Source organism: Necator americanus, chromosome IV, assembly GCF_031761385.1.
Source record: "Necator americanus strain Aroian chromosome IV, whole genome shotgun sequence".
NCBI lineage: Eukaryota > Metazoa > Nematoda > Chromadorea > Rhabditida > Ancylostomatidae > Necator > Necator americanus.
In genome coordinates this window covers 8,976,770-9,004,193 of record NC_087374.1, presented here as the reverse complement: position 1 = coordinate 9,004,193, position 27,424 = coordinate 8,976,770, and the positions used below count along the sequence as shown (strand labels likewise).

Sequence of the window (27,424 nt, the reverse complement as noted above, 5' to 3'; positions counted from 1 at the left end):
AATATAATACAAACGGAGGTAAACAGTTCAGTACACCTCGCAAGTGAATGCAATTTAGTGCCGACTGAATGCAAAAAAAAATTGGCTTAAAAGAAATAGTTTGCATATCAACAAGTCATAGACTAATACTCTCTGTATTTTCGCTTGAGCACAACACATTAATGTACGATTCGTTTGTCATCACAGTGACGAGATTACCATTATTCAATCAACAATCCTAAATGATCCATGAAAGATCTTATTATTTATACAAACCAACTAAACGAAATGAAATAACACGATGGAAAATTTTCTGAGTCGATCGAGCTAACTCTTTTCCGCCTTCGATGCGCTAGTAGCACTCTCATCACCACTTCTTTCCGAAGATTCCTGTTGAAATGGGTACTTGTCAGTAAACCGAACACAAACTCGTGGGAACCATCCTTTAAGCTTGTCGTTATCCTGTTTATAGCCGTACAACCACCCGCGTTGACCACGTGTGATCACATATTCATCTCCTTTACGTATCTAAACGTGATTGATTTATTGAGGCAATTGGGAAATTCGGAATCGGAAAAATAAGAACCCACCTGTAGACGAGGTTCTTCACTAATCGGTTGACAAACGAAAAGACGACATCCAAATCGAAGCGAAGCGAAGTAACCACCTCGGAAGTCGGTCGCCACAACGACCAGTCGAGACAAAAAGCGCTTTAGCGCCTTTTGCCGTAGTTGCTCGCGCTGCAAACACCAACACCAATTTGCGTAATGAGGGGAAACGAGAGGTGATTCTCATTTGACGGCAACCATCCACTTAGTGGAGTGGAAGAACCGATTACACAAGGTATCTTGGGAAATCAGTCTCTAACCTTCTATCTACTCGTACAATTTTCTCGAGGAGTAGTTTGTAAGTTCAGTTATCAAGAAGAACAGTAATAAAAAAATTTTCTAAGATATTTTTCTTTTCTTTCTCTCTATTTTCAGTTAATTCTCTCAAGCACCACAAGTTTAGTTTTCGAGAAGAACATTAATAAAAATACTTCATAAATTGTTTTTCTTTTTTTTTTCTGCAATCAATTTTCTTAAGCATTATAATTTCAATTTTCGAAAAAAACAATACTAAAAAATTAAGAAAATGCGGTTTTACCTACCAAAAAAGCAGAAGGAAAACAAGGAACGACTATTTCTCATCAAAAAGTATTAATGAGTGTCATTGTACAGAATCCCTACCCCAGCGATATATCACCGCATAAACGTCAAGTGCTGAAAATATGGTAGCACTCTGCCAGGAACATTTGCCTACTACAATACTCATCGCTGTATTTCGCACAAAGCAACAAATGTTGGCTTCCAGGCAATGACTAGGAACATTTGAATCACATGGGCATCAGATGATGCGTCAATTAAGGCAGTTTTCCTATGGTCACTTCGTTTCGAACTAACTCTCGTTAACGTACGTTAATTAACTCTCGTTTTGGCGCATAAATCCTCCTCATTCGAGCTCTATGAAGGTTACAAGAAATTGATCTATGAATACCCTTTCCTTGATTATTCATTCACTCATATATTCTTTCTTTGATTCTATTCATGGTAGATCTTAGGGTAAATTCACACAAATAAATAAATAAAGGGCACGACGTTGATCATTTCAGGATGCGTGAACACGTTTGACTTCAACAAAGAAACTGGGTGGGACCAGCCGATGAGTTAAGTTAAAGGATAAAGGATAAAGTTTCTGGCGTTTGAGGTTCACGAGCATGTAATTACAGCCTATACAGTGACTTGCGAAGGTCAGCTGATATCTCAAGTCGGTGTTTTTATCCCCCCAGACAACCCCATACCATTTTATTGACCCCGAAGACATGAAAGGCTTGCAGACAGCGGAACCTCTAACCGCTACACTACACCCGCCCTGATGAATTAAGTTAGTATTTTTATTCTTCTTCTTCATAATCTGGCACCAATTTATCGACTCCGAAGATGAATAGCCTACTTAGCGGGGAGCGGTTTCGAATAATCGAATTTCGAATAACCACAAGGTAATTAATTAATTAAGCGGATTCTGGATTACCTTTAATTCCCATGTTTCCCTCTTTTATCTCTTTTTTGTTTATTTATTAATAAAAACTCGCTTTCTAACCAGCGTTCATTTACATCATTGAATTCTTCAAAGCACATCACGGTAAGCTGACAATTTTTAGGCAACGGTGTGGAGCTTTTGCCAGACAGCTAAAATTTCAAATTGCAAATTTTTAGCTCTGTGCATCGCTGGGTTACGTTCCATTCTTTGCAAATGTCTGATTTTGACAGGTTTAAAGCAATCTAAATTAATACTCTCAAAGTACCATCTTTCTGCTTTCAGCCTTGTGTGGTTCCCTCACGATGCTTCAACTTCGCCACTAAATTATATTTGACCTATTTTTTGAAAGGTGTGGAATTTTTCGCAAATTTGTCGGAGTGAGTTCCATTTGAAATGTGTTGCACACAGCACATCTAAGAGTAAATTCGAGCAAAAAATGCAATATTTCGTAATATTACACTTTTTGCGCATCTATAAGTAAGGATGAGTTGTATCATGAGACAAATATCTGTTAATCATAGACTCTTTAGATTTACTGTGCTGTGAAATCTGTCCACCAAAGCTGAGTCATCTCGTTAGAAATCAACTTTTTTATGATACAGTAGGCTGGAGTCGTTAGCAGTGAAAAATTGGATTTGCTTTGTTGTTGTTCATAACTATTCAGTGGTCGAATATTTCTTATTTTTCACATTTCCCACAACAATAAAATCAAACATTCAATCACTTTTTCCGTCGATCTTGAAAGTAACATCGCTACATGAGATAAAGTTGAGCTGTCTGATTTGTTTATTTTCTAGGTACGTTTGCAAAACGAACCATTAATTTATGACTAACGTCCGAAAAGAGGATTTCAAGAAGAAAACCAATTACAAATGTGTTTTTGCAAACCCTTAACCATTATGCGCTTCGAAAAGTTCATCTACGAACGATTAGCCGTCATTAGAAATTCCATCCTTAAATAAAGTGAGTAATTTTTTTTCTCTTTATGTTTATTGTAGATTAAAATAAGCATACAGGGTGCGGCAGGAATAGCTCTCACATTTCACAAAAAATATCACATCACCAAAAACTTTCTACTACCCCAATGTGGATACAAAATTTTTTACTTTAAGTGATACAGATTATTTCGTCCAAATGATGGGGTTAATGGCTGTTACGCATTTGGAAGCATTCTTGGAATTTTCACTAGCATAAAGTAAAAAAAAGTGGATAAAGCGCTTGATGTTAATCAATCCGCTTGGGATGCGCCACCACGTTCACTTCAATTCAGAATCGTTTTGAGGTTACGAACATGTAACTGGCCTATACAATGATTTGCGGGGGCTAGCCGATGTGTCAAGCCAGTGTTTTTATCCTTTATCGATCCCGGAGGGATGAGAGGCTTGGTGAGCACTAAGGCGGATTCGAACCTTCGATCGATCGTGCAGACAGCGCAACCTCTAACCGACTGCAGTACAGCCGCCTTTGCGTAAACTTTCACTAGCATGTGAGGCGAAATTCTTTCAATTTCTTCCTGAATGGACCCTTTTAGGTGCTCCAAAAACCGAGGAATATGTTTGAAACTAGACAGATTCCCCAACAGAATAAAGTCGCAGGGACATAAATCAGGCGAGTGCAATGGCCATGAAACTGCTTCGGATAAGGAGACTCGGCGTTTTCGGGTGTTCCCACATTTTTGCAGAGGAGTTTTCTCATCAGTGCAGATCCTGTTGCTCTTACTCTTTCAACTCACAGCAAAATCGTTTTCCGGAATAATCTCATTAAACCGAACCGCGTACGAAACAACCCCTGCGTAGCAGTTGCAGATTCGTCTTTTTCGAAGAAAAAAAAAACACCTTCCCCAGAAATCTTCGATGTTCATTCGACCACGGCATGCTCGACTAAAAACTTTCTGTATGTGCGCTACATAACGCAACGGACCACGGCCATTCACCTGCTTTCTGGACCCCAGGGTGATTTTTCGAAATCTGGGAGTTATTCTGCCACACCCTGTACTTCAAGTCATTTAGTTTAAGAATCAAACGAAGTCCTAACACGCGCGAAATTACCATGAAACAAATTGAGTTATGGTGTCGTCACGACCAGAACACATTGCCATAGCGACAGCCAACGGCTGTACACTCAACCTCATCGTATGCGTATACAGTAATGATTATGCAACATATAATAAGAAGAGTAAATCCCAGTAATAAAGTATTTAAGCGCTCAATAAATCTTGGGTCTAATCTCATATTCGTCTTTGAGATTTCAGGATAATATTGAATACTAACAAGACGGTATTTCTAGTGAACCAAAATGATAAGATGGGACAAACATATATTGCGACGACTTAATTCTTCAATAAAATCTTGCTCATTAACTTGAATTACACCTTTCTCGACCCAAGGTGAGAATCGCCAAAAGATGACGCGTCACGAACTTCTAACTCTTCCGATGCCCCGCCTTTCTCCATTATTTCTTTATTTTTTTCTAAAGAGGTTTTTGATATTTTTACGCAACTAACGTGTAGCAAATGATTTAGCACCTCAAAAATCGACATGATAAAAAATATCTATAATATTTTGATTCCAGATATTGTCTTTATTGGCGTGGAAGAGCGAGTGGTGGGAAGAAGTCCATGTGCGCGCAACATAGTAGAGTTGTTTGAAAACATCGAAGCTTTGTTAGGAAGCTACATAAGCCAAAAAGAACAACATACCAGAAAATGTAGAAGAATTCATAGTCAAAACAAAATCGTCAAAGACGCTTAACTGCAACGTTTTATAGATTACTATGTATGGGTACAACGCATGTATATGTACAACTGCGTGACACTGCACTAGACTTAATTTCGGAGCAATCTATTAATTTTTTTTTAGATAGGATTAGAACAGAGGATTATTGTAATAGTGATAATTTACATGTATATTTAGAAATATAGCAGAAGAAAATGTCTGCACCGTATCCAGTGCGGGATGACCGCGCTGGTAAAAAGATATTGCCTACAGAAATACTACGGAAGTGGCCAAACAACATTCAACTTTTTTATTGGAGAAGTTATTCGGTGATGACATTTCTTACAGTGCGAGACTTAGAACTAGGACAGCTTTCTAGAAAATTAGGCTCTGTTTTCCGAAACCGTGAATAACAGCATTACAAAGATTTTTTCTTTGCATTTGAACTGAGAAAAATATGTAGCGGAATCAAGGAATATCAGATGAGGGAAAAATATGAGATACAAATTGAATAGAAGCTAGTATACTACACCTATGAACCTGGAAAAATGTGCTCGGTGATGATTTCTGGTATAAAGCCGTAAAGCAGAGCGCTGTTGTTAGACAGGATAATATAAGGAGTGGCAAATGGCTATACAGGTGGGAAAAGATAATGACAATTATTATTATTACTGTAACATTACTTTCTATCAATATTTACTACTTTTTTTAATCATTATTTTCATTCCATATCCAAATACCGCATAGGATGTAAATCGTGAATTTGATCTAGTTTAATCAGGAAGATCCGAGTACTGCACCAGAAAATCGATCGGGAGTTCGATTCCGCTCTAGTGCCAACCTCTACCTTTCATCGCTCCGGTGTCGATAAATTGGTACCAAACTTGTAGCAGAATAAAAACACTAACTTGATATTTCGGCTAGCCCTCGCAATTCATTGTATAGGCCAGTTACACGTCCGTAAATCTCAAACGATTTTGAACAGAAGTGAAAGTGGTGGCGAATCCCAGGCGGATTGATTAACATCAGGCATTTTATCATTCATCTAAGAAAACGAATCTGGAGCAATTGAAGATCCGCTAACAAGAGAACAACTTAGTTTTCCTTTTTGTGAAACACAGTAAAATAAGATATGCAATGATGAATCCACAACACAACTTATTTTTTTCAGGCCAAGGTTGAACACTCTTAATTGAGTCTTACGTTTCAGATTTTTTACGTGTTTCGGCGTTAACTTCACAGATGAGTCTAATATAAAGATGAAATTTTACTATCTACTCGCTAGAACAGCCTATTTCCGCATAATTTCTCGGTAACTAGGAAAGAAAACGCATAAAGAGGAGATTAGAACGAAAATTATCCGCTTCCGGGTAATTCTACTGCAGTGTTTCTTAGATCAAAATTTGTGAAGAATTTCTATGTGATTGTCTCGTTACCTACTTTCATACACTCTCTTTTTCAAAATTATTTCTGATTTTTTAAGCCATTGACTGAAACGCTTTCAATTTATGCAAGGTAAAGTTTTGAGTTAAGGGTTTTACAGCAGGATTGAGAGCTATGTATGCCAAAAATGCCGTAATTTTAACTTTCTCGCTGAATTCCTGTAATAGTTGACAGTGCGCAGTTTTTCGGGTCACATAGATTCTCTATATCAGAAATAGGCACTTTTTTTCGTACCGAATTCAAACATCGAAAAAACTAACCGGCTGCAGTCGAGAACCCAATTCCAAATTAGCTGCTCCTTGTGATTTATGAGCAAATCTAAGGTTGTCATCAAAAATAGACTTTCGCTCACCTACGTTCAAACTAAAGCTACGTAAATTTTGCTCACCCTTGAATACATGCGAAGTTTCACTTTGAGAAATCGTAATTTGAAAGGAAAAAATCAGAAAAGTTACAAAGAGAGAGAGAAAGGAAAAAAGTTTGGTTTCTGGATTTTCTTATGTTTTCCTATGGGTGCGGATTTCTTTTTAAAAAAAAGGTGCTGAAATGGCAAAGATGGAAGAAAACGTCGAAAAATGACTGGTAGGATACTGAAACACCTTTAAAGTTGTAACTCAGGGAAAAAACTCAGGGAAAAATAATTACCTAACAATGCCATAAATATACTAGTAATCATGTAATCAGGACACTTCAAGATTGCAAATTCCTACCGTAACTCTAAAAAACATCACATAACAATAACAATTATTTGAAAAATTCTAATCAAAGGCCATTTGGAAAATGAAGAGTGCCACGCAAAACTGCAATAACGACGGTGGTAATTTTGCATTCCTTCGAAAAATTATCGAAAAATGACATTAGTTCCCCTAAAATTCGGAACTAAATGAAATGAAAGAAGAAAGGAAAGACTGAGAAGAAAAAAATTACCTGACTATTTCCTTTTAAACATATTTAAAACAACAAAATAGAACAAAACAAAAAATTTCTCAATTCTTCTATTGTTTTTTTTTCATCCTCTTCGATGTTCATGTTCATTAATACATCGACGCAGTCCATACATTCAGGTAAGACATGCATATATTCTCTTTAAAAAAATGTATCCTATCAAAATGAAGCACAGCTTCACGTTCATCTCATTCCAGTCCGATATCGCTATTGACAAATTTCAGTGACTGGTCATCCTTTGCTCCGCAGTTAATAATAGCGGCGGGAAGCAGATAGTATTTGTCAACGGAAATATCGGTTGTTTTGCCCAGTCGATAAAGGAAAACGATGGATTAACAAGAAAGAAACCAAATATGTAGAAGGCATTTTATAATTCAGAAGTGAACATAAAAAAGGACTGCAAAGCAAAATTTGGGAATAAATCCGAATTTTGCGTTGCCCGCCCAAATTTCCTGATGAGAAATCCACTGAAACCTCAGCTAGCAATGCAGCTTCCTCGTTGTCACGATCAGCTTCGTGGATAACTGGATAAAAATGCAATACGCAGGATGTGTGTTGTTCCAGTTACTTCGTGCAATATTTTGCAATTTGATATGTGCGAATTAATCTAATTGACATTAGCGTTGGAAATTTTCACGGCAGAAGAGGTAAGGAGCAGGTCGAGAATTCGGGAAAAAAGTCCCGCATCTTTTTGTAAAGCTATTGTAATCTACTACTACTGTAAGTACTGTACTTCCTGTATTTCTTCAGAATCTTTCCAAACTTTGTCTAGCGAAGGTTTTTTGGCCGGCTAATCCTGGATAAAACATTGATTTGCGATGAAAACTTTGAGTTCGAGACCATTCTGTGGTACACTACAAAAATTCCATCGCAACCAACACTTGAACGAAACCTTTCTTCCAGAATCTGATGTAAAAATAATGGATTATCATCAAATGTTGACAATGCAATTTTTTTCCCAACCTCACACGCCGAGCAACGTATGTCCCGTCTGGTAATGAGCAGTTTTTCAAACAGGCCCAAAAAGCAACATCATAAACACTAGATCAAAAGAACACAATAAACCTTTGCTCCTATACAAACTCGAGTTACAGTCTTTCGCGGAATGGGAATCAACGAGCTTTGGAGGTTAGGCTTTGGAGGAAGCTATAGGTGATCCTGAGAGCGGGGATCTACTGTAACTGCTAAGTGCTCGAATATCTCAGCAAAGGAAACTCCACTGCGTTTATCTTTCGATGAACTACGATTAATGTAGCTGTGGGACGAATTTTAGATGCCTTCGTGCTTAAGCCTTCAAAACTGGAAGCCTGTACAACTGTGCGAGGCATAAAAGACTAGATCTTGAGATACATAACGCCTCCTTTAAAAATAACTAAGATATTATTGAGCATTTCAGCTTCACAGCCACAATTGTGTCGGTTGACTCAGTGACAGGACCTTTTGATCTATTACTCGAATTACGGATTATCGGAACAGACAAAAAAGGATAAAATCACATAAGACTTCAGAACTATGCATGAAAATCTCAAATAGCGTTTAATACAAAAGAGATGTTGTTCTACATGTCTCGCACAATGTTCCCAGTACTTTCGGAGACTTACAAGTGAAAGTGTCTGGTGTTAATTAATCCACTTGGGATGCGCCACCACGTTCATGTTCAATTCAGAATCGCTTGAGGTTTACGAACGTGTAAATGGCCTATACAATGACTTGCGGCAGCTAGCCCATGTGTCAAGTCAGTGTTTTTATCCTCCCAGACAAGTCTGGTACCAATTTATCGACCTCGGAGGGATGAAAGGCTTGGTGAGCACTAGGGCGGATTGGAACCTCCGATCGTACGGTCAGCGGAATCTCTTACCGACGGCACTATTAAGTTTACGAGTAACCGAATAAATCGAAACAGTAAAAAGCATTTAAATATCTACACCAGTATAGTATTTTCAACTGTCAGATGTTACTTGAACGCTGGCACGTCCCATCAAGAACAACACTTTTTCGAGAACCGTCATCTCACTCTTACCGTCATTGTATTCTGAGCACAGTCGGACAAAATTTGCCCCGTTAGAAAATTTCGTTCCAGGAAACTAGTTACTACCAGTACTAATGTCTTAGATTAGACAGAATTGAAGCACTGATCCCAAAAGTTGATAATGTTGAGATGGCGTAACAAGTCCTAGCTTTGACTTTTTTAAAACTTTTCAAACAACACAGAAATTTGATTATAATTGGAACTTTTGCACTACGAAATCGCCTTAGAGCCCAATCTCATTTAAAGGCATCACCCCACGAATCTGAGGTGGAGCAGATTTCAGGTGGAGTATTCTTATAAGGGATAGTAGATTATGGATAGGAGGGTGATTCCTTCCATTTCTTCCTAATTACCGTAAAAAACGGTCCGGAAGATTCGGCGGCGCACAAGACTGGCGCGCTCCAGTCGAACTCCTTGTGGGAAATAGTGCGCTAGAACGCCTGAAGCCGTATCTTCCGGGCCTTTTTTTACGGCATTTAGGAAGAAATGGACGGAATCACCCCCTCTTCATAATCTGCTATCCCGTATACGAATACTCCACCTAAAATCTGCACCACCTCAGATTCGTGGAGTGATGCTTTTAAATTGTTAGAGTTTTCAAAACTTCGCCCATGAATACAATGTCCAGAACAGAAGAGGAACAACCGCAAAAGAATGACCAGAACAAAGCTCAGGTCTCCAAAATTTTTCCGATTCTGAACTGAAAACTGAAGGACAAGAACAGTTCGCTCAACTGTATTCCTGTGCATGTGATAACATAACTGGAACATACCGAAAGGGTGAACTGATCACAGCCTTTCTGAACTGGCCACCATACTCCATTCCCATTGGTTCTGAAATAGAAGTAACGGAAAAATCAGAAGCCTCACAAAAAATAGCTCTGACATCCGAGCAAACTGTAAAAATCCACTAACTCGCCGGACCATGTCCAAAGTACCTCACGGAAGTTCCGCCTCCATCCTAGGTCATATGGATATACAAATTTCTCCCAATCGCATTCCTCTTCTTGACGATAAGATGCAGCTTTTTGTTCTTTAAATAAACATGCATCCACATGATTCAACTAAGCGGAGAAAGTTTCAAAATAAAGGTTACCTATGTACTCTTCAATGCCAGTTTTGTTATTTTTGATGTACTTCAACTGCAGATAAAGAAGTCCGCCGACTCCAACAACAACTCCGAACGCAAAAGCGCTTCCAATTATTAATGCAAGTAATGACCAGAAAGTTAATATCACTTCAGGCTCTGTTCCATCACCGTACCGGTAGTAATAATTCTGTAATATAATGAAGTACTTAGAAGGCGAGGGTTATCCGAAAAAAAAAAACATACCAGATTAATAGCATGATAGAAGGACGCGACTAGAATAATTATCGCATGAATGCAACCAATTACGGCTGATACAAGAAATCTCACAAAAAACCCGTGATTGCGATGTCCAACACAGTTGTTGATCCAGGCTAAACCGATATTTAGTAACTGGATAGATTGGATAGAAACCAGAGAAGAAAATGAAAAAAAAATGAAGAAGTGGAGAATTACAGTTAATTACTATTACAAATTTACTTGAATTAATTAATTTAAAAGAATTACAGTTAATTATTATTAGTTAGGTCAGAGAGATACGTCTAATGCAAACTGTCCCAAGCGATCCACAAAGGATCAGTGGCGGATTCTATTCCAGAAGTTTTCAGACGCAGTGTGGTTTCTTTCGAATTATACGCCACCAGATAGAATCCTTTCTCTACATTTGTTCGCACGGTTAGAAGCTCTGCCAAAGGTCTCATTTTCAATCCCTCATCAGTTACATCACTTTTTGTAAAATCGTTGTTACATCTTTGGAATGCCGCTTCCGCACCATTATTTTGCACTTAAAAGGATAGAAAGAAGTTACTGAGGGCTGCAGCCACAAGAATTCCCTTCCAGTTTCAGAAGAAACCTAGCACTTTCTCAGTTGCTAATCGAGTCTCATCGCAAGACAAAAGTAAAAATGGTTTTAAATTAATGGAGGGTATTAAACACACGTTTCCATAAATTAGGAATGTGAGGGGCCGCGTATCAGAGTCTGGTTGTTGTTTGTTCGCGGTGGCACTGCTTATACTACACACTGCGTGTGAGTGGTACTGGGCAGCTAGTTTGGCTAGGAATTTTCGAGGAAAAAAAGAAAGGAATAGCGAAATTATGAAGTACCAGCACTTTGCGATCTTATCTAAATGAAGAAGGGCTTCGGTACGGACGGGATTTCACAGAAATATTGGGCAAATAAAATATCTCTGGGTTTTTTTTTTTTGGTTTTTTTTTTTTCTTTTTTCTTTATTATTTTTTGGTTTTTCCCCCCCCCTCTCCACCCCCCCCCTCTTTCCCCCCCCGGGGGTATTTTATTTGTTATTTTTTTTGGGGGGAAAAAAAAAATTTTTTTTTAAAACATCCCCCCCCCACAAATTTTTTTTTTAGAGGAAAAATTTTTTTTAAAAAAAAAAAATTTTTTTTTTAAAATTGAGGGGGGGGGGGCCCCCAAGGGGGTTTTTTAAACCCAAAAAACTTTATCCTTTATCCTTTTATCGATCACCATAAGTGAAGAGTTGTATTGCAACCTCACAAGAAAACTTCAACCATTCTGCACTAACACCACTATGAGCGTGAAGATGGTAATCCGTCAGGATGATACAATCTTACTCAAAATTTTCAGCTTCATGGGATACGGATGACTAAGTGGTATCTCTGATTTAGCAGAAAAACACTTTCATCTTTTGTTTTTCCATAGCTTATGGGTGACACATGCGAAACTGCAGAATTCAACACCAGCTCGTTCGAATATTCAGCAGAAAAAGGCGCACCACTACACCCACCACTACACCTACCTATGACGAGCATCAAAACCGCAGAACCGATGTTCTGCTCCGCACCAACCCGCTTTCTGCACAACTGCACTTTTTCTGGGTATTCTATCAATTTCTCAGCAGGGCAATGGGAACATGTTTTTTGATATAAATTTAAAACCTCAACATGCAGTACCTTATGTTATCAATGTCTTATTGTCCAAAGGTTACAATAGGTTAGTTGTCGAACACTTTGGGTTTTCAGTTAATTGATTGAGCAGTAGCCAAGATTGGCACTGGTCTTCATTAACAGCTAACGTTTTGAAGTTATCGCCTACGTCAGAGCCAAGAAAAACCGTCTGTGATTTATCTTCTCAACCTCTTCATTGCCCTACATTCAGAGCATTAAAACGGTTCGTATTCCTTCCTTTTCTATGAACAACACCTCGACCAGACACAACCATGAATGATAATAATTTCCACAAAAGATAGTAGCATTTCATAAATGAAAATCTGCAGAGGCCCTGATATGGAGGTAGTTCGTCTGCGATTCTTTAGCAACGTACTCATCCTTTCTGCTCATTGATGGACTTTTGGTAGTTATCCAAAACGTCTCAAGTGTTCTCAGCATGCTATGATCACAGACTCGAAAGACAAGATTGCAGCTTCAACCTCTATTTCGAAATTTGTATGGCGTATTCTCCGATTAGATCCAAGATGGGTGAAAAGTTCCGAGTTTGTGACTCATCTAGATGATCTTTTGTCAGAATACACAGTGGGGGCTTGGTTTTCTTCTAGGTAATCCTCACCATATGACCTGCATTTGATACGACAAATCACTCCTGACGTTATGCAATCACCGTCTCTACCATATAGGGAGTGCAAATCCGAGCATACGATCACGATTATGTTCCAACTGTCGTATTCTACAAACCTCATGTCATTCTGTAAACTCTCTCCCAGGCTTACACTGTTCCGTGCCATTCTGCTCATATCATTAGGGATGTAAGGTAGACAGAACTTTGAGTTTGTTAAACATTACTTTTAAAATAACAGTAATGCTTAGCAACAACAGGAACATTAATAAATTCTATACTTACGACAATGATGGTCCATCTTCATCGAACACCGACCGCAGTTCGAGCAGTGATGAGATCGAGGCACCTTATAACCAGAACATGGTTCACACCACTGCAACAAATCATCGAAAGACTCTTGTTGCCTCGGAACCTAAAACGAAAAGATTTACTTCGGTGTTAGCTCTTATTTATATTAAAAAAAAAGCAAACTTCGTCATCAGGTTTCCATCCCACTGGTACGTGACCTGCACCTACAAAGGACGCTCGAGCAAGATTAACCATCGTTGAATAATTCCAGAAAAAGAATATAAAGAGGTTCAAGAAGCCTCCAAGACTCGTCAATGGCCACCACATGATTGCAAAATATGAAGAGACAGTTCCGATCTTGAATAGTCAATGTCATAAAGATTCAAATGTGTCCACTCAGATATGTGAAAATATGACTCAAACGTCTTCAGTGTAATACCAGTTAAGCTACGATAAAATGGTAGGATGATTCTTTTATACGTGCAGCAGATAAGCCTTCATGCTCTAGCTTTTTTAGATGATTGCGGATAATTTTTGAGTTACCCTCATGCAAAACATGAGGATAATTCAAAAATTTGCGTGGTAAACGCAAACTTTTACTACCTTGTAGTTCAATTGATAAGTGAAAAACCCGAAAAGTTGTTTTACTCGCTACTTTGGACTTTGAGCTCGAAATTTATGACACTTCTAATTATACTTATTCTATAATATTTATTATTAACTTATTTTTCTACTCTATACTTATCTTCTTATTTTTTCTATTATAATCAACAAGCTGGGGCGACCTGCAGGTTACGCGAAACAGCGAAACTGATCTAGGATGAATCACAATACTTGTTATCAAACATGACGGGACCATTATTTGAGTGTTTAGCAAAACTTATAGTTGTTGTGTGTTTCGTCTTCGACGAAAGCACGCACTGGTACCCCTTCTCCATCGATTGATATGGATCCAATGGACTCATTGCAGCCTTGATTTTTGATTGATTTTTTTTTTGACAATTGTCAATGATTAGGATTGCTTCGTATTCGCTACCACAGGAAAATTTTTTTTCTAAACATTGCCGCAATCGCCCTATCGAACGCCTCACCACCAATTTAAGGACTCAAGCGCCAGTGTACACCGCAAATGAGGGCGTGACGATTCAGTTCTTCTCACAACACGTTCGACTACGTAACAAGATAGGTAGTTGAAACTTTGTACACACGTTTAAAAACCTCTTTTCGTGTCTCGAATACAATTTTAGAGATAATTAGACTGGAAACGTTGTTCAATTAACGTATAATAGATAAGGAATTAAGTAATGGAAAACAGGAGGAGCTAAGCGGTCGAGAATCTAACTATGCTGCGGATACGGCATTCGAGAGCGGCATTCCAGTAAATTTCTTCTGTTAATCCTCTATACTTCATTTTAACAGTTATAAGCAGCCATTCAATTATAATACTAATATGGTGTGTCAAACCGTCATAATTCGCAACCAGATAGTTCAATGAGAAACGAAAGAAAGAGTGACTTCGGCACTCAATTATAGTAGAGTCGAAACGGCATGAACCACGGTGCATTTGCGTATGCGGTTGCGCCTGAGGTTCGCGGACGGTGAAAATAGCAGTTGGAGAAGCAGTTCGGGGGAGCGTAGCGGTTTGAATCGAGTAAGCACCCCTTCTATCATCGTTCATGGTTGCAGTTCGAGATGGTCCTACCTCGATTCCAACCGATATCTATACCGCGCTGCTTCGAGCGCAGCCGCTTACGCAATCACATAGTGCTTCATGTCGCTTTGATCCTACCATACGTCGCCTATCTTCCGTACTCCCTCAAAATTTCAACAGAAACTGATGTCAGTATTAAGATGGATTCATTCTGCCACGATTTCAAACTCACATAAAAAGTGATGGAAAGAGCGAAAATCGGACCCCAGTGAAGAAGGCGATTCCTTGGTAAATGTGCTTTCTGTTTGATTTCAAGATTCGCTTTCCATTGGGGTGCCTCTATCACCTCGATTGTACACCGTACATCATTCGTGTTTCTGCAAAAACCTGAAATGAGTATGTTTTTCACTTCAAATCTTGTTATTCACTGAAGGTGAGAAGATACCGATAAAGCGAAAAGCTCTACTAAACCGGGAGTTTCTTTCTGAAAGAGATTTTTCCGAGGAAGTAGAATCTTGTTCCATGGATCTAAAACAAGTCTGTGACGCCTAAAGGCAAATAGCTAAAGGGAATTAAAACGTTCAAACAAAATGTGGTGAAACAGAACCAAGTGGATTAAGCACGTGACTTCTGACACAACTAAGCCTTATTGTTCAAAAGCAAAAACACAAATGTCCCACATTCTTTATCGGCGAAAAAAAAACAGCAACAACATCATATGAAGACAAAACAACTTCTATGGACATGCCGATAACACAGCTTTCAGCAACCACCGACTACAAACATGATGTAGACGAAATAGATCAGAGCATAGGTGAAATAATCGAAACAAAATAAATACAGTTCTAAACATGGTTTAAGAGAAGCTTGCAGATCGCAACGCTCGCAAGAGTCTATAATTTTGTATCACTGTTGCGCTCGAGGTTTCGACATGTATGCTTCCAGTTCGGCATCCAACTCTGCCTCAGTCATTTTAGACCTGCAAATGATCAAAATTACGCTAAAGCCACATCAGAAGGTAGGATACATAACAAGTAAGATATACGACACAAGTCAAGTAAATTAAACGTGATAAAATGAAGACTATACAACTGAAAAAAGTAACCTTCTGTCAGACCTTGACCTACGCCCGAAACCTCCGCTTCTTCCTCCTTTGTTGAATTCTCTACGTTCGCCTAAATAATTAGAAATAAAAGCAAATAAAAGTACTACTAGAAGATATAGTATGAGACCAGGACTTGTACATTGCAAAAATCGAAGAACTAATAGAAGTTGAGTTGAAACAGTAACCTCTCAACAATACTCGGTCAGTATTTCCCACGGTGAAAAATTAATGTGCACAATGTCATGAGAATATACGAGCGATAATTACAATTGCAAAAAATGGTCATTTCACGGTGGAATCGAAAAAAAAAACTGTAGCGATTCGAAAACGTTAGCTATAAAAACTGCTAGAATGAATGAGACATACCTCCACTCCTGTAACTTCTTTGTGCACCACCACTGACTTGAACCCGTGATGCCAAAGAATCGCTACCGTCAACCAATACCATCCTCATTACCTACAATCCAATCTAGAACTTCCAAGATGCACTTCAATACCAAGTGCCCTGAGGAACAGTAAATGAACTTTCTTACACTAAATTATCAAGGAAAAACAAATAAAATAACAAGCGAACAAACAAAAACATCACTTAAGGATATGAAAAATATCAAAAATGAATTGACATATGAACAGTTTGTTTTTAGCCTCCATTTTTAGGGAAATCCAAAACACTGTTTTTCTTCCCCACATTTTATCGTTTTGCTTAGATAAATAGTTTAGGAGAAGCACCTCTTAAAAAGGTTGCTCCTAATCCGGAGCAGTCATAATAAGAGGCGAAAATTTCACTTCTGTTCGCGAGACTATGTAAAACTAGCTCTATGAGCAATTTATTTTTTGCAATAGACTTTTTCTACGAATATCATGATGTTCGGAAGAAACTTCAAGAATTCCAAAATTACGTCGGTACACCTTCAAATTGATATAGCAAACCATATCCACTTTGAAGTGAGCAAACGAAAAAGATAGTAGGGAAGCCTTGAGGCATAAAAGGACAAATGTAGTACGACAAAAATCAGCCCGGTTTGCATTTTTCCAAACTAGCGTACCGTCCAGAAAAAAAGATATGGATACACTGCGGACATTAATTTCACAGAACATCTTTAATCCAAGAAACAGAAGCATAAGGAGTATAAAATTCTCCAACTTGCACATAGAAACAAGGGGCTATTTGTGGTTTTAGTACATGAGGAGGTAACAAACATCGGTAGAATGTAAAAAGGAAAGAAGGGTAGAAGAAGCCGAAAGACTATCATAAACTGCAGCAAACACCACGATTTTCGCGTGCGGGGCCACCTATTAGTAATTAGAATTTTCATATCAGAAAAGACAAAGAAAAAAAACTAAGTGTATTGGAGTATTTGATATTAAAAACTGAGCAACCACTAGTAGATGGAAAATTTATCTCAACATACCTGGCCATCAAGCGCCACTCCTTTGAAGTCACTCATGACGTTCTCCGCATCAGTTTTGCGAAGATAAATATCACCCGTACCAACCGATACTCCTAAAAAGGAGAAAATGAGGCCATATTTAAAGTGCTCTCTCATTCGGTACAATGGCACGAAAATCTACTTATACACTTGTACAATTCCTGATTCGGCCATTTAGGATGAATATATTTGACTAAGCGGAGCAAAAATTGATTGAATTTTCAAAAGAAGTCGAGCGCATGATAAACAAATAACAAGCGTCAGATCAAGTCAGTAAACACATAAGACTTAAATAAATATGTTAAAGTAATAAAAAAAACATGTTTGAACTAGGAACTGTAGTAACATGACTAGTTTTCAGTTCTTTACGGGACCGAGTATCCAACGCTCGAGGTCCTACTGTCGAATCTCTTGAACATACGTTGTGTTGTATTTTTTTTAAAGATGCTCGTTCTCTTCTCCAACGCCTTCCCTGTACTCATCGTTATCCCGATACAAAACTTTTTCCGTTGACTGTATTTTTATCGCAATGGAAATCTATATGGACATACGCCTGAACATTCATTTTTTTCTATTTTCTTCTTCAAGAGGCGCGCAGTAGACAACATCTTTACAGATGTACAGAATTTTTGTTCCCCGATAACAGATAATTTTATAATTTATAAGATGTATTTCCAAAATGACTCATTTCGTGCGAACAAAATCTTCATACAAACGGGAAGTATGACGAGGACGGACGCACGAACGTCTTGAGAAACTAGACTCAGTCGAAAGAAACGATGCAGCACTTAACATTTCAGCGAGAACTACGCCAAAAAGCGAAACACGTGGATTTTTGCATGCTTGCGCAAACTTTTCGTAGAGTAATCAGTTCATAACCGACATTAAAAGACGATATTTCTGTCTGAACTTCGCGCGGTAGATGAAGGAAGGAATATTGAGCAAAAAAGTATCTAAGCTAGTGGAAGAAGCAACTATCTTCCAAGGAATAGCAGTAATATAGAACAAAAGCATACAAACCTGACTCATTGTAATTCACAGTAGCTGCCTCGATCCTATAGTTTGCAAAGAGTTCCTCCAAGTCGGAAGAAACCACAGAGGGTGCGAGGTTAGAGATGTTGATCCTTACAGTTTTGTTCGGGTTTCCAGACCCTGAAACAGTCTCCTATACCACACAAAACTCCTATACTCCTTCATAAACTCTACGAAAAAACAATCAAGTCAATATCACTACATAAAACAGACATCTTCTGCTCACCTCCAATTTTGGGCACAGAAATAGGAACAGGTGCGTCATAGTCGATATATGTTTTGAATGGCCGTTTCGAGAAACGTCCACCCGACCCTCCTCCTGACCGACCACTATTTCTGCCCAACCCTTTACGAAATCCTGGAATCCAATGGATTGGAAACGGTGACTTGACCACTATTCTGAATTTCGAAGCTTACCTCGTCCAGGTCCCCTTCTCTCTTGCCTGGTTTTGGCAATGATTTCATCAAGAGACATGTCCACAGAAGCCATTTCTTCAAACAAAAATGTTTGTAGAACAAGAAAAAAAATAGTTTCGAGGCTGACACAAACGGAAAAAGAAAACCATAACAACTGTTACGAATCAAGAAAGCGAGACAGTTCTCCTGAGGACATATCAAAAGGAACTGCAGACTTGAAATTGTCCAGGAACAAAGCAGACAATATCTCGAGCCTTACAGAATTCAACCGCAAAACTACAACTCCAAACATATCAGACATGCATGACATACAAGACAAGATAAACCGAAAATCCACAAGAAGACGCCGTGAATTCAGCGTCAGTGACGGTCCGTAACTGCGTACGAGGTATGACTGTAATTAAAACGACAAGACAGACACTGTGAGATATTTTGTGGTTTTCATTGCTGAGTGTGCGATTAGCAGGATCAGTCGGAGTGAGGAATAGTGCTTTTCTCCCAACATCCTTCCGACCGTTGAGGTCAGCGGGATTTTCTGCTTTTCTTCTGTATTTGGATGGAAATCTTGTGTAGTACTTCACTAACTTTTCGGGAGTAGCGTTTTTGAGTGATTTAGGCCGCCAGCGGAGTTCACAGCGACGCGGTTTGATGGCTCTGTGGTTTGGTGTTTATTGAATATTCAATTCTGTATGAAGAGTCTAAGTTGTTCAATAATAATTCAATACATTCAATAACCAGAGCCGGCGGAACAGGCCACTGTGATAGTAGACATAGAGTTTAGAGGTCTCCAAACTCAAAGACTGTCGCTGCCCGTGTTTGGGTAAGGTTTTAGTTAAACCATGCGATGAAATGATATCCTCGTAGGGATGAAAGATAAAGTAGTTGGTGTTCATCAATCTTGTTAGGATACGTCAACCTGTTCGATTTCAGTTCAGTGTCGTACGAGGTTTATGAACGGATACGTGGCCCATGCAATGATCTGCAGTGATCAACCGCTGTCATTTCATTCTCTTTATCCTTTCAAATGAGAGTTCCACAAGTGTATCGACACCTGAGGGTTTGAAACGCTGGCTTGGCACTTCAAAGCTATCAACGGTGTTGCGCCGCGGAACCTCTTACCACTACCTTAAACCTACTCATACTTGTACGACAGATAGTAAATCAGGAAGTCACAAATGTGACTTGTCGTTTTTGCAGTGAAGTGAGAACATTGTTTCTCTAAACACGACCACAGTAGTTACATCTGTAAAAGTCCATACAAGAATGGAATTAAGAGTATTCGACCTTGGCTAGAAGGAAATCAGTTGTGTTGGGTACTCATTGCCGGTGTGAGGTTACTGTGTTCCACAAAAAAGGGAAAACTAAGTTGTTTTCTCGTTAGCGGAACTTCAACTGGTCCACATTCGTTATCCCTGTCTCATTTATGCTCTCTTTGCTCCATTCAGCACGAGTGATGTTTCAGAATTTTTAAGATTTCTTTGCTTTTACAACAACGTGCTCTTGGAGGATTCCTTGATAAAGGATAAAGTGTCTGGCATTAATCAATCCGCTTCGGATGATGCTTCACCACGTCTACTTCAATTCAGAATCGTTTGAGGTTAACGAACGTGTAACTGGCAAATACAATGACTTGCGGGGGTAAACCGAAGTCTCATGTCAGTGTTTTTATCCTCCCAGACAACCCCATATCACTTTATTGACCTTGGAGGCATGAAAGGCTTGGTTGCCAGTAGGGCGGTTTTGAATCATGGAATGATCGTGCAAACACAGCGGAACCTCTAACCGATTCCGCTACACCCGGCCCGTTCAGAAGGAAGATAACAAAAATTCTGGACTTCCATTGCAATCTAGGACCCTTCAATATATCACCAAAAAAATTGAAAAACACCAAATACAATCTTCTTGGCTACAATTTTGCACATTCAGGTCTCCAAGCTAGCGAACAACCACAGGATGTTTCGCTTCACTGTGCGGTTAGCTACAGGTGCTTGCGTTGCTGCTACGATGTTCGATGTGATTGGTCATCCAGCTGTCGTAACTGGAGCTTCTATGTCACCGACACTAGAAGGATCAGATGCTCGATGGTGGCATAGGGACCTTGTCTGGCTCACTCCATGGGGTGTACAAAAACCCCATACTGGAGACGTTATTACATTTGTGTGAGTTTTGCTCTACTATATCGCTTTTCAAAAAAAAAAAAGGAACTATCCGGATGAAACTACTTAGAAGAATAGTCCGCGCTAGTAATGTCCCATTCTTCTGCATGCCTACTCTTTTTAAGGCAACGAGAGCATCCTCTCTTTCTTAAGTGTTTCGATTTGTCGCGATGCGGTATGAAGAAATACAGAGGTGAAAAATTACTCAGCAATATTTCGCCAAAAATAAAAGTAAAAGCTAAACAAAATTAATAAGACCACAGTCTCGTCCAGTATTTACGTCAAACCTGGAACTGCCGTTATTTCCACTGGAATGCTTGGGGTTCGCTGTTTTGCTAATTCTGTAAAGGTTTTAAGTAAACATTAGATGATCTGAGTATTTTTTCTAGATATGATATAAATGCTACTACTCACATCATTTTTGAGTGTTTTTGTAACAAGTAATATATAGTATCCCAAAAAAAAAAACAAGATTTGTGCTTAAACGGGGGGCCCCCTTAGATTATGAATACAGGAGTGGTTCAGCTCATCTCTCCCTGCATCACTGTAAACAGAAAGCTTCGGAATGCGGTTCCTTACGACGTCCTCTATTGCGATGCGCCACCCCTCTCTGTGGTTCGCCCGAATGAAATGAATTACCTACCGGGGCGTCCGAATGGATTTTGGGCGAATTGCAGCCGGGGACGGGGCGCAGAGGTGGCGCGTTGCAATAGAGGACGTCGTAACCGCATACCGAAGCAATATAGGTATACTCCAACGAAACATACCACACCAGATTCGTGGGGTCACGCCTTTAATTCTCCTCCTATATTCCCACCTCCGATTGGGGAGCTTTTGTCCTTGGCCTCCATTTCTGACCCTTTACTCAAAATAGTCCATGATCTGGATCAAGCCCCACAAAAGTGCTCTTTTCCTCATTATATAGGAGGAGAGACGGAACAGACTCACCTTATATCCGTTTTTTTTGACTTTTTTTATTTGTTATTCGTCCAAGAGTTCTATCAGATGGGCGAAAAAAAATCATTGGCTGAATAAGATCCCGGTTCTGCACATAATTATCAACATTCTATTTGTGTTAAAACATTGATAAACTTACCGCTCTCCGTTGTATAGTTCTTTTCTGGGCACAAGACCATCTCCATGATTTTATGATGATCATTTACTGTCAGATTTGGTTGCTTTCAGTTCACCACGGGAGCCCGACAAAGTTCACATAAAACGTGTGACAGCAGTGGAGGGGGATATAGTAAGGTCGGACCAATGACTTCTCATGTACATATGTAATTGATTTAAATCATACAGAATCAAACTCAATAGACTATTTCAGGCCAAAACACAGAAACGAGCTACTACTGGTCCCTAAAGGTTGCTGTTGGATGGAGAGCGATAACCCTGTGAACGCCAATGACAGCAATATATATGGCCCCGTAAGATTATACTTCCTAACAGCTTTCGAACTCTAGTAGGTAGAAGTTAGATATAGAATCTTCACATTAGAAAGCAGCAGAAAGCAATGCCAGTTTCGACTGAGGTCATTATACTTATATTGTTCTGTGCAGTCTTTGTTCGCTGACAACTACGTTTAAAACTGTGAAGTAAGCAAATTCCTCTTGAAGTCAATTTTGGCAACAAATTGAAGTAGTAATTCGAAGATAAAATACCGGAAAACCCATTTCTGCGCCTCGAAATAATGGTGGTTGTAGATTAGAACCTACCGGATCGTATAATATTTGCAAGTACTAGGCGTTCGTTAAATCATAAAGAGTATTCTGAACTGTAAAATCAATAAAATATCTAAAGCTATCTGACTTACTTGAGGCTTTACCATGTTCGTTTTGGTTGAGAAAAATGTAGTCTTCCATCTCCTTTTTTGCAGTGGAAAAACCCGTTATATCCCACAGAAAATCATATTTTCTAGTTTTTCATGCTGCAATTTCTAGGTAAGTCGTGGGCTGATGAAGAATCGTGCAACGCACGTGATATGGCCGCCGAGTAGATGGCAAAGATTATGAGGCAGTCGGATAGCGGAGATACTCCTTCGATTACAGAACACGTCAGTGTTGATTATAACATTATTGATGGAGAGCCTTTGCATGAAAAGTGCAGAAGTACCAAACTAAAATCCCATGAATAAATTCTAAAGAACAAACTGACTAGTCGCACGATGGTATCATCATATTTTCACATGAAACTATAGCTTTATAAACGATGGCATGATGGTTCTGGGTGTTATATACCAGTGTTGCAACGAAAAACGTATGTTTGGGAGCCACTATCGATTTTTTCTAGATCACGAGCTGGGCTTTTTTCAAGAGAAACAACATGCGTTCCTCACTTATCTGATCAACCTTTATTCTGTCCACTATACATGTTCTTTTCTATAACGGCTAGCGTTTTGGAGCGTAAGTCATCGTTGAAATTGCTATTTTCCACTGCTTCTCGTACTCTTTCGTCGCAGTGACCCATTTCTGCTAGGCGAGAAATGCATTCCATGCACTGAGATCTGATCTGAAAATGTGGTTTAATGCGGAATTGGGTATTCGCATGAAACATCTATGTTCTGTGTTCATGGAAAATGCAAAGGAATACGAACCGTTTTGTTCTCCGAATTTATTAACTCTCTTGCTAAAATATGCGATAAAACGTCAAGGTCGTTTCTATAGAAAAGTTGGCTGTATAAGTTTTCTTGTGCAATTATGTCTTTCAACAGCTTAAGTCGTCTCCCTGAAATGTTCATTTCATAAGATTGTTTCAAGTATTAGTAATCGTATTTTAAAGAAACATGTGATAGCTCACGCGGCAGACTAAAGTAAGGGCATTGAAAAAAGCCTAAAGTTGTGTTGACTTATTAAAGTATTTGTATATTCACGTATCTTTTGTAAAGTAACAGCATCAGTGATAGCATGGAGGCAGGTCAGTTATAGATGTCTAACCAAATTAACTAATCTTTTCGACAAAAATATTGGAAAAGAGAGGGAAAGAAGAGCTTATCGAAAGTCACGGCTTGGAGTCGGATAACACATCTTCTAAGCTTTGAAAATATTGTTTCGTTGAATATGCAATCATCCATGTTATCTCAGGGTCCCCATGTAATACACTAATTTCATGAAATATGTGCATTCCAAAGTGAGCAACACAATGATAACGTTATTTGAGCTGCTCAGTAGTTTGGACCAAAATAAAACACCGTTTCAGATGAGAACTGAAAAACTTCAAATTTTTCCTTCTCGTGAGAGTTGAAGGTAGAAGAGGAGTAAAGCCGTTCACAGCTAAAAACCACTGAGAATCCTGAAAGGACCTAGCTAGCACAAACGCAATTGTTTTCAGATTTTTTTTAACGATTTCAAGGGTGTTTTGTGAATGCCGCTCCACATTATATCAGAGTTCTCCCGAGAATTGATGATACTGATTCAGAAATGGGTAGAAAATGGAAAAAAAAACTGAAGCCGACGCGATCAGCGAAGATGGCCCATCTAAGATCACTAAGTCAGTAGTTCGCTTACCAGTCGTTTGATCGTTCACAACTTTCACGAGCAGTTGTCCCAGGAATGGACACGGATTCTCGATAAGAGCCGCAACAATTGTATTTCGCTGGTTATCTCCCAAAATCCCATTAAAATTCACGATGAAATCCATTATTTCAGAGGGATGCACTTGAATGTGGTTCAATAATTTCATAAACATGGAGACATCGAAGATCTCTGAATTTTTTCGTCACGAATGTAAATGATACATTTTATACAAGCACATTTCATACAAGAGAAAAATTTTTAAAAAATAAAATAAAGCAGGAACTAATGCTACTACTTCTTCTCACTCTTACCGTTGTTGATAACTGACCAAAGTGATGTAATGGAGGTGTCTCCTCTGTAGAATATATTTTAGTCAGTAGCTTTATTGCTGTTAATTCTAACTCTGACAAACTAGAATCTTCCGATTGAAACTGTGTAGCCACAATTTCTGGTAGTCGTGAGTTGAGGATATATGTAAGTAGATCGGAGCACACATCCACCAGAGAAACTATGCAACGTAAACTAGCCAATCTAACTGCGTTATTCTGATCCTGAAAGTATTCCCATGGATCAGGTCCTCTTCATACCGAAACCAATCACTGAAATCTCTTTAGAATGAACGCGACTTAAATCAGTAGTATTGCAATCTCACAACATTGTTTCACTTCACGTACGCAGCTTCTTGCCCAATTCTTTTCCGTATAATCGATAGAAACTTTCGCACTCTTGGGCGTTTATACTTTTAATCTTCAGCTTTAACGTCACTTAAGATATATTCGGAGGACAGGGTGCTCACAGTCAGCGTTAACGTCCTCGGCGAAGGCGAGTTTACCGGCGCCATCATCGTATCGATAAGGCGATACTGCCGATAAAATCTCTGGAGTTTCTCGTGTTTTGAAGTTTCTCCTTCTTTTATCATGTAGCTGCGTATGATTAGGATTAATCCGTAGCTCTTAACAGTCTTTTTCGTTAGCAACGGTGCCGTCACTCTATCGGTTATCACCCCATCGCTCGCTGGTTAGGTGTCAGTGCCTGCCTCCACCAAGGAGGTATAGTCAGATCATACCGACATGAAGGTCGGTGCAGTTGCGCAAGCGGCGCGGTGGAGCTAGCTGTTGGGGTCGAGGAAGGACCATCGCACCGGCGAGTGATGCTACCAAGAGTCCACCGTTGATCCTAACCCCTTCACCGCACTGCTTCGAGCGCAGCCGTTTATGCAACTGGACCGAGCTCCATGTCGTCTTGACCCGACCATAATGTGCGATGCCGACACAGTGCGCTCGGAGACAAATGTTTGTAGTCGAAATTAAGTTTTGTTCGAAAAAGAGGAGATAAATAACCGGAGCCAGAAGTAGAATAGATGCCGGCTCATAATAAAAGGATGTTTGGAAGAACTAGAAAAATATATAGCTCCTCACCATGTGATATACATTAATAAGATGGTCCATCCATTGGAAATCATCCATCGAAATAAGATACTTTACAACTAGGGGATCCGTTTTTGTCTGTAAATGTCAGAACTACAACTTGATAAGAACAGGTTGAAGATATGCTAAGTCCATACCACACCGGAAGCAAACATTTGAAGATATTTCAATAGGATGTCATCGTCCTGTTCAGTTGAGAAGCTGAGCTAAAGTGTAATGCTTGAAAGATTTACTGGAAATGTATTGGAATGCTACTGGACCTCATATTTTTCTTTGAATATCTGCTCCAACAGTTCCTTCATCTCCGTAAGGAGCCGATAGTCATAGCAATCGTCGACTTTTACAGTGTAAGAGTTCACTGCCTCTTGAATTCGCAAAAACGAATCTCCTCTAAAGCACTTATTTTTTTTCATAAAATTAATTATAACTTATCCGAACAACAGTTATGTTCTCTATAGCGACAATACGAGGCAAATAAATAAAGAAAAACTCACTGGATGAATGGTGCCATAACTGCAATACAATTCCTTGCTGCTTCTATACACGAACTTAGAGGGGCATCTGTGGTTGAGCGAATAGCGTCAACAATATCAGTTGCAATCTGCCCCTCATTGAGAACACGCTCATACATAACTATAAAAGATCTTGCAGACATAAGGCAGTCCAGAAAGTGATCTGTGTTTAATAAAAAAAACTGTTTAATTAGGAGACAATCACTGAAACAAAATATAAAGAGAGCTCTTCGTGTGAGAGAGAATACTTGATACACCACAATATTCAGAGACTTTTTCTGGACATGTTTCTTTGTTTTCCTTTAATGTATTCTGTAAGAGCCCGATCGATAAAGGAGATCTGAGATAAGCACATTTTACGGGAAAACAATTCCTTAGCTCACCGCTGTTCAGTTGCCAGAATGCAATTGGCAAAGGAATGCTATGAAATCATACTATGTGTTTCAAAAATAAATCTCCACAAATTGATAGACGACTTTGGGGAAATCAGCGTCACAGCTTCATTTGCTTCATTCTTTGGGACAGCTCCAGACAGAGATTTTGAGCAATCTCTGTTTTAAACAGTCGAGCGCAATCTCATTGGTATTCGCCATCAAAAGCTCTGTAAGAAATATCAGGAACCGGTGACTACTCAGAAGGACTTCAGTTCTATTCCCTTTTCAAAATCCAAGTTTTGATCTTCTGTGGATGGATCCGCCACAGCAGTAAGACAGTTCTACAAATTCCCGTGTTTTTCTCTAAGGCACTATCCCCAACCCGTGTTTTAACGACTTTTACTTTTACGTAATTTCGTCTTCCAAAAGGCGGACCAAAAAGATCACCCACACAGAACTCTCTTCAGAAGGTTTTTTTAAGCCGCTTCCTTTAAATCTACAACCCTTAAAAAATTAATGACTTCGCCCTCTATACAGTACATCACTTTACCAACACTGATAGTAGTCATCGAACCAGGCAAGTTGTTGAAGGACTGCACGATTGGCGTACTTTTCTAAAAATAACTCGGAACATATTTCGTCGTGCTGGTTTACTCCATGCCTTCAAAACCACTTTCTTCTATCTATACCATGA

At 39.1% G+C, this 27,424-nt stretch overlaps 3 protein-coding genes across 7 annotated transcripts; 1 reads left to right on the top strand and 2 right to left on the bottom strand.

The window, feature by feature from the left end:
* Positions 1 to 306: 306 nt before the first annotated feature.
* RB195_000717 (uncharacterized protein) lies at positions 307 to 18,822 on the bottom strand (the record flags this gene model as incomplete). Of its 3 annotated transcripts, XM_064197203.1 has the most annotated exons (17): positions 307 to 507; positions 570 to 719; positions 9,962 to 10,022; positions 10,104 to 10,221; positions 10,285 to 10,465; positions 10,522 to 10,649; positions 13,109 to 13,238; positions 13,298 to 13,471; positions 14,998 to 15,152; positions 15,211 to 15,293; positions 15,676 to 15,744; positions 15,871 to 15,940; positions 16,237 to 16,327; positions 17,283 to 17,374; positions 18,321 to 18,452; positions 18,559 to 18,690; positions 18,750 to 18,822. In XM_064197203.1, 17 exons carry the CDS (start codon positions 18,820 to 18,822, stop codon positions 307 to 309), a joined length of 2,040 nt encoding a protein of 679 aa, XP_064053082.1. The 3 variants fall into 3 exon arrangements, with proteins under 3 accessions (XP_064053082.1, XP_064053084.1, XP_064053083.1); XM_064197202.1 differs by lacking the exons at positions 15,676 to 15,744; positions 15,871 to 15,940; positions 16,237 to 16,327; ... (2 more) ...; positions 18,559 to 18,690; positions 18,750 to 18,822 and adding an exon at positions 12,818 to 12,934 and having other exon boundaries at positions 15,211 to 15,289; XM_064197201.1 differs by lacking the exons at positions 307 to 507; positions 570 to 719; positions 9,962 to 10,022; ... (5 more) ...; positions 14,998 to 15,152; positions 15,211 to 15,293 and having other exon boundaries at positions 15,672 to 15,744.
* A 1,482-nt stretch (positions 18,823 to 20,304) lies between these two features.
* Positions 20,305 to 22,917, top strand: RB195_000716 (uncharacterized protein; the record flags this gene model as incomplete). 2 transcript variants are annotated; one of them, XM_064197199.1, is made up of 5 exons in its annotated part: positions 20,305 to 20,346; positions 20,676 to 20,908; positions 22,091 to 22,156; positions 22,233 to 22,332; positions 22,846 to 22,917. In XM_064197199.1, 5 exons carry the CDS (start codon positions 20,305 to 20,307, stop codon positions 22,915 to 22,917), a joined length of 513 nt encoding a protein of 170 aa, XP_064053080.1. The 2 variants fall into 2 exon arrangements, with proteins under 2 accessions (XP_064053080.1, XP_064053081.1); XM_064197200.1 differs by lacking the exon at positions 20,305 to 20,346 and having other exon boundaries at positions 20,703 to 20,908.
* Positions 22,918 to 23,248: 331 nt separating this feature from the next.
* On the bottom strand, positions 23,249 to 27,299 carry RB195_000715 (uncharacterized protein; the record flags this gene model as incomplete). 2 transcript variants are annotated; one of them, XM_064197198.1, is made up of 10 exons in its annotated part: positions 23,249 to 23,413; positions 23,499 to 23,629; positions 24,409 to 24,606; positions 24,746 to 24,772; positions 24,830 to 24,968; positions 25,836 to 25,922; positions 25,982 to 26,050; positions 26,105 to 26,234; positions 26,339 to 26,477; positions 27,281 to 27,299. In XM_064197198.1, the coding sequence occupies 10 exons, from the start codon at positions 27,297 to 27,299 to the stop codon at positions 23,249 to 23,251; spliced, it is 1,104 nt and encodes a 367-aa protein (XP_064053078.1). The 2 variants fall into 2 exon arrangements, with proteins under 2 accessions (XP_064053078.1, XP_064053079.1); XM_064197197.1 differs by lacking the exon at positions 27,281 to 27,299 and having other exon boundaries at positions 24,746 to 24,968; positions 26,339 to 26,475.
* Positions 27,300 to 27,424: the final 125 nt, after the last annotated feature.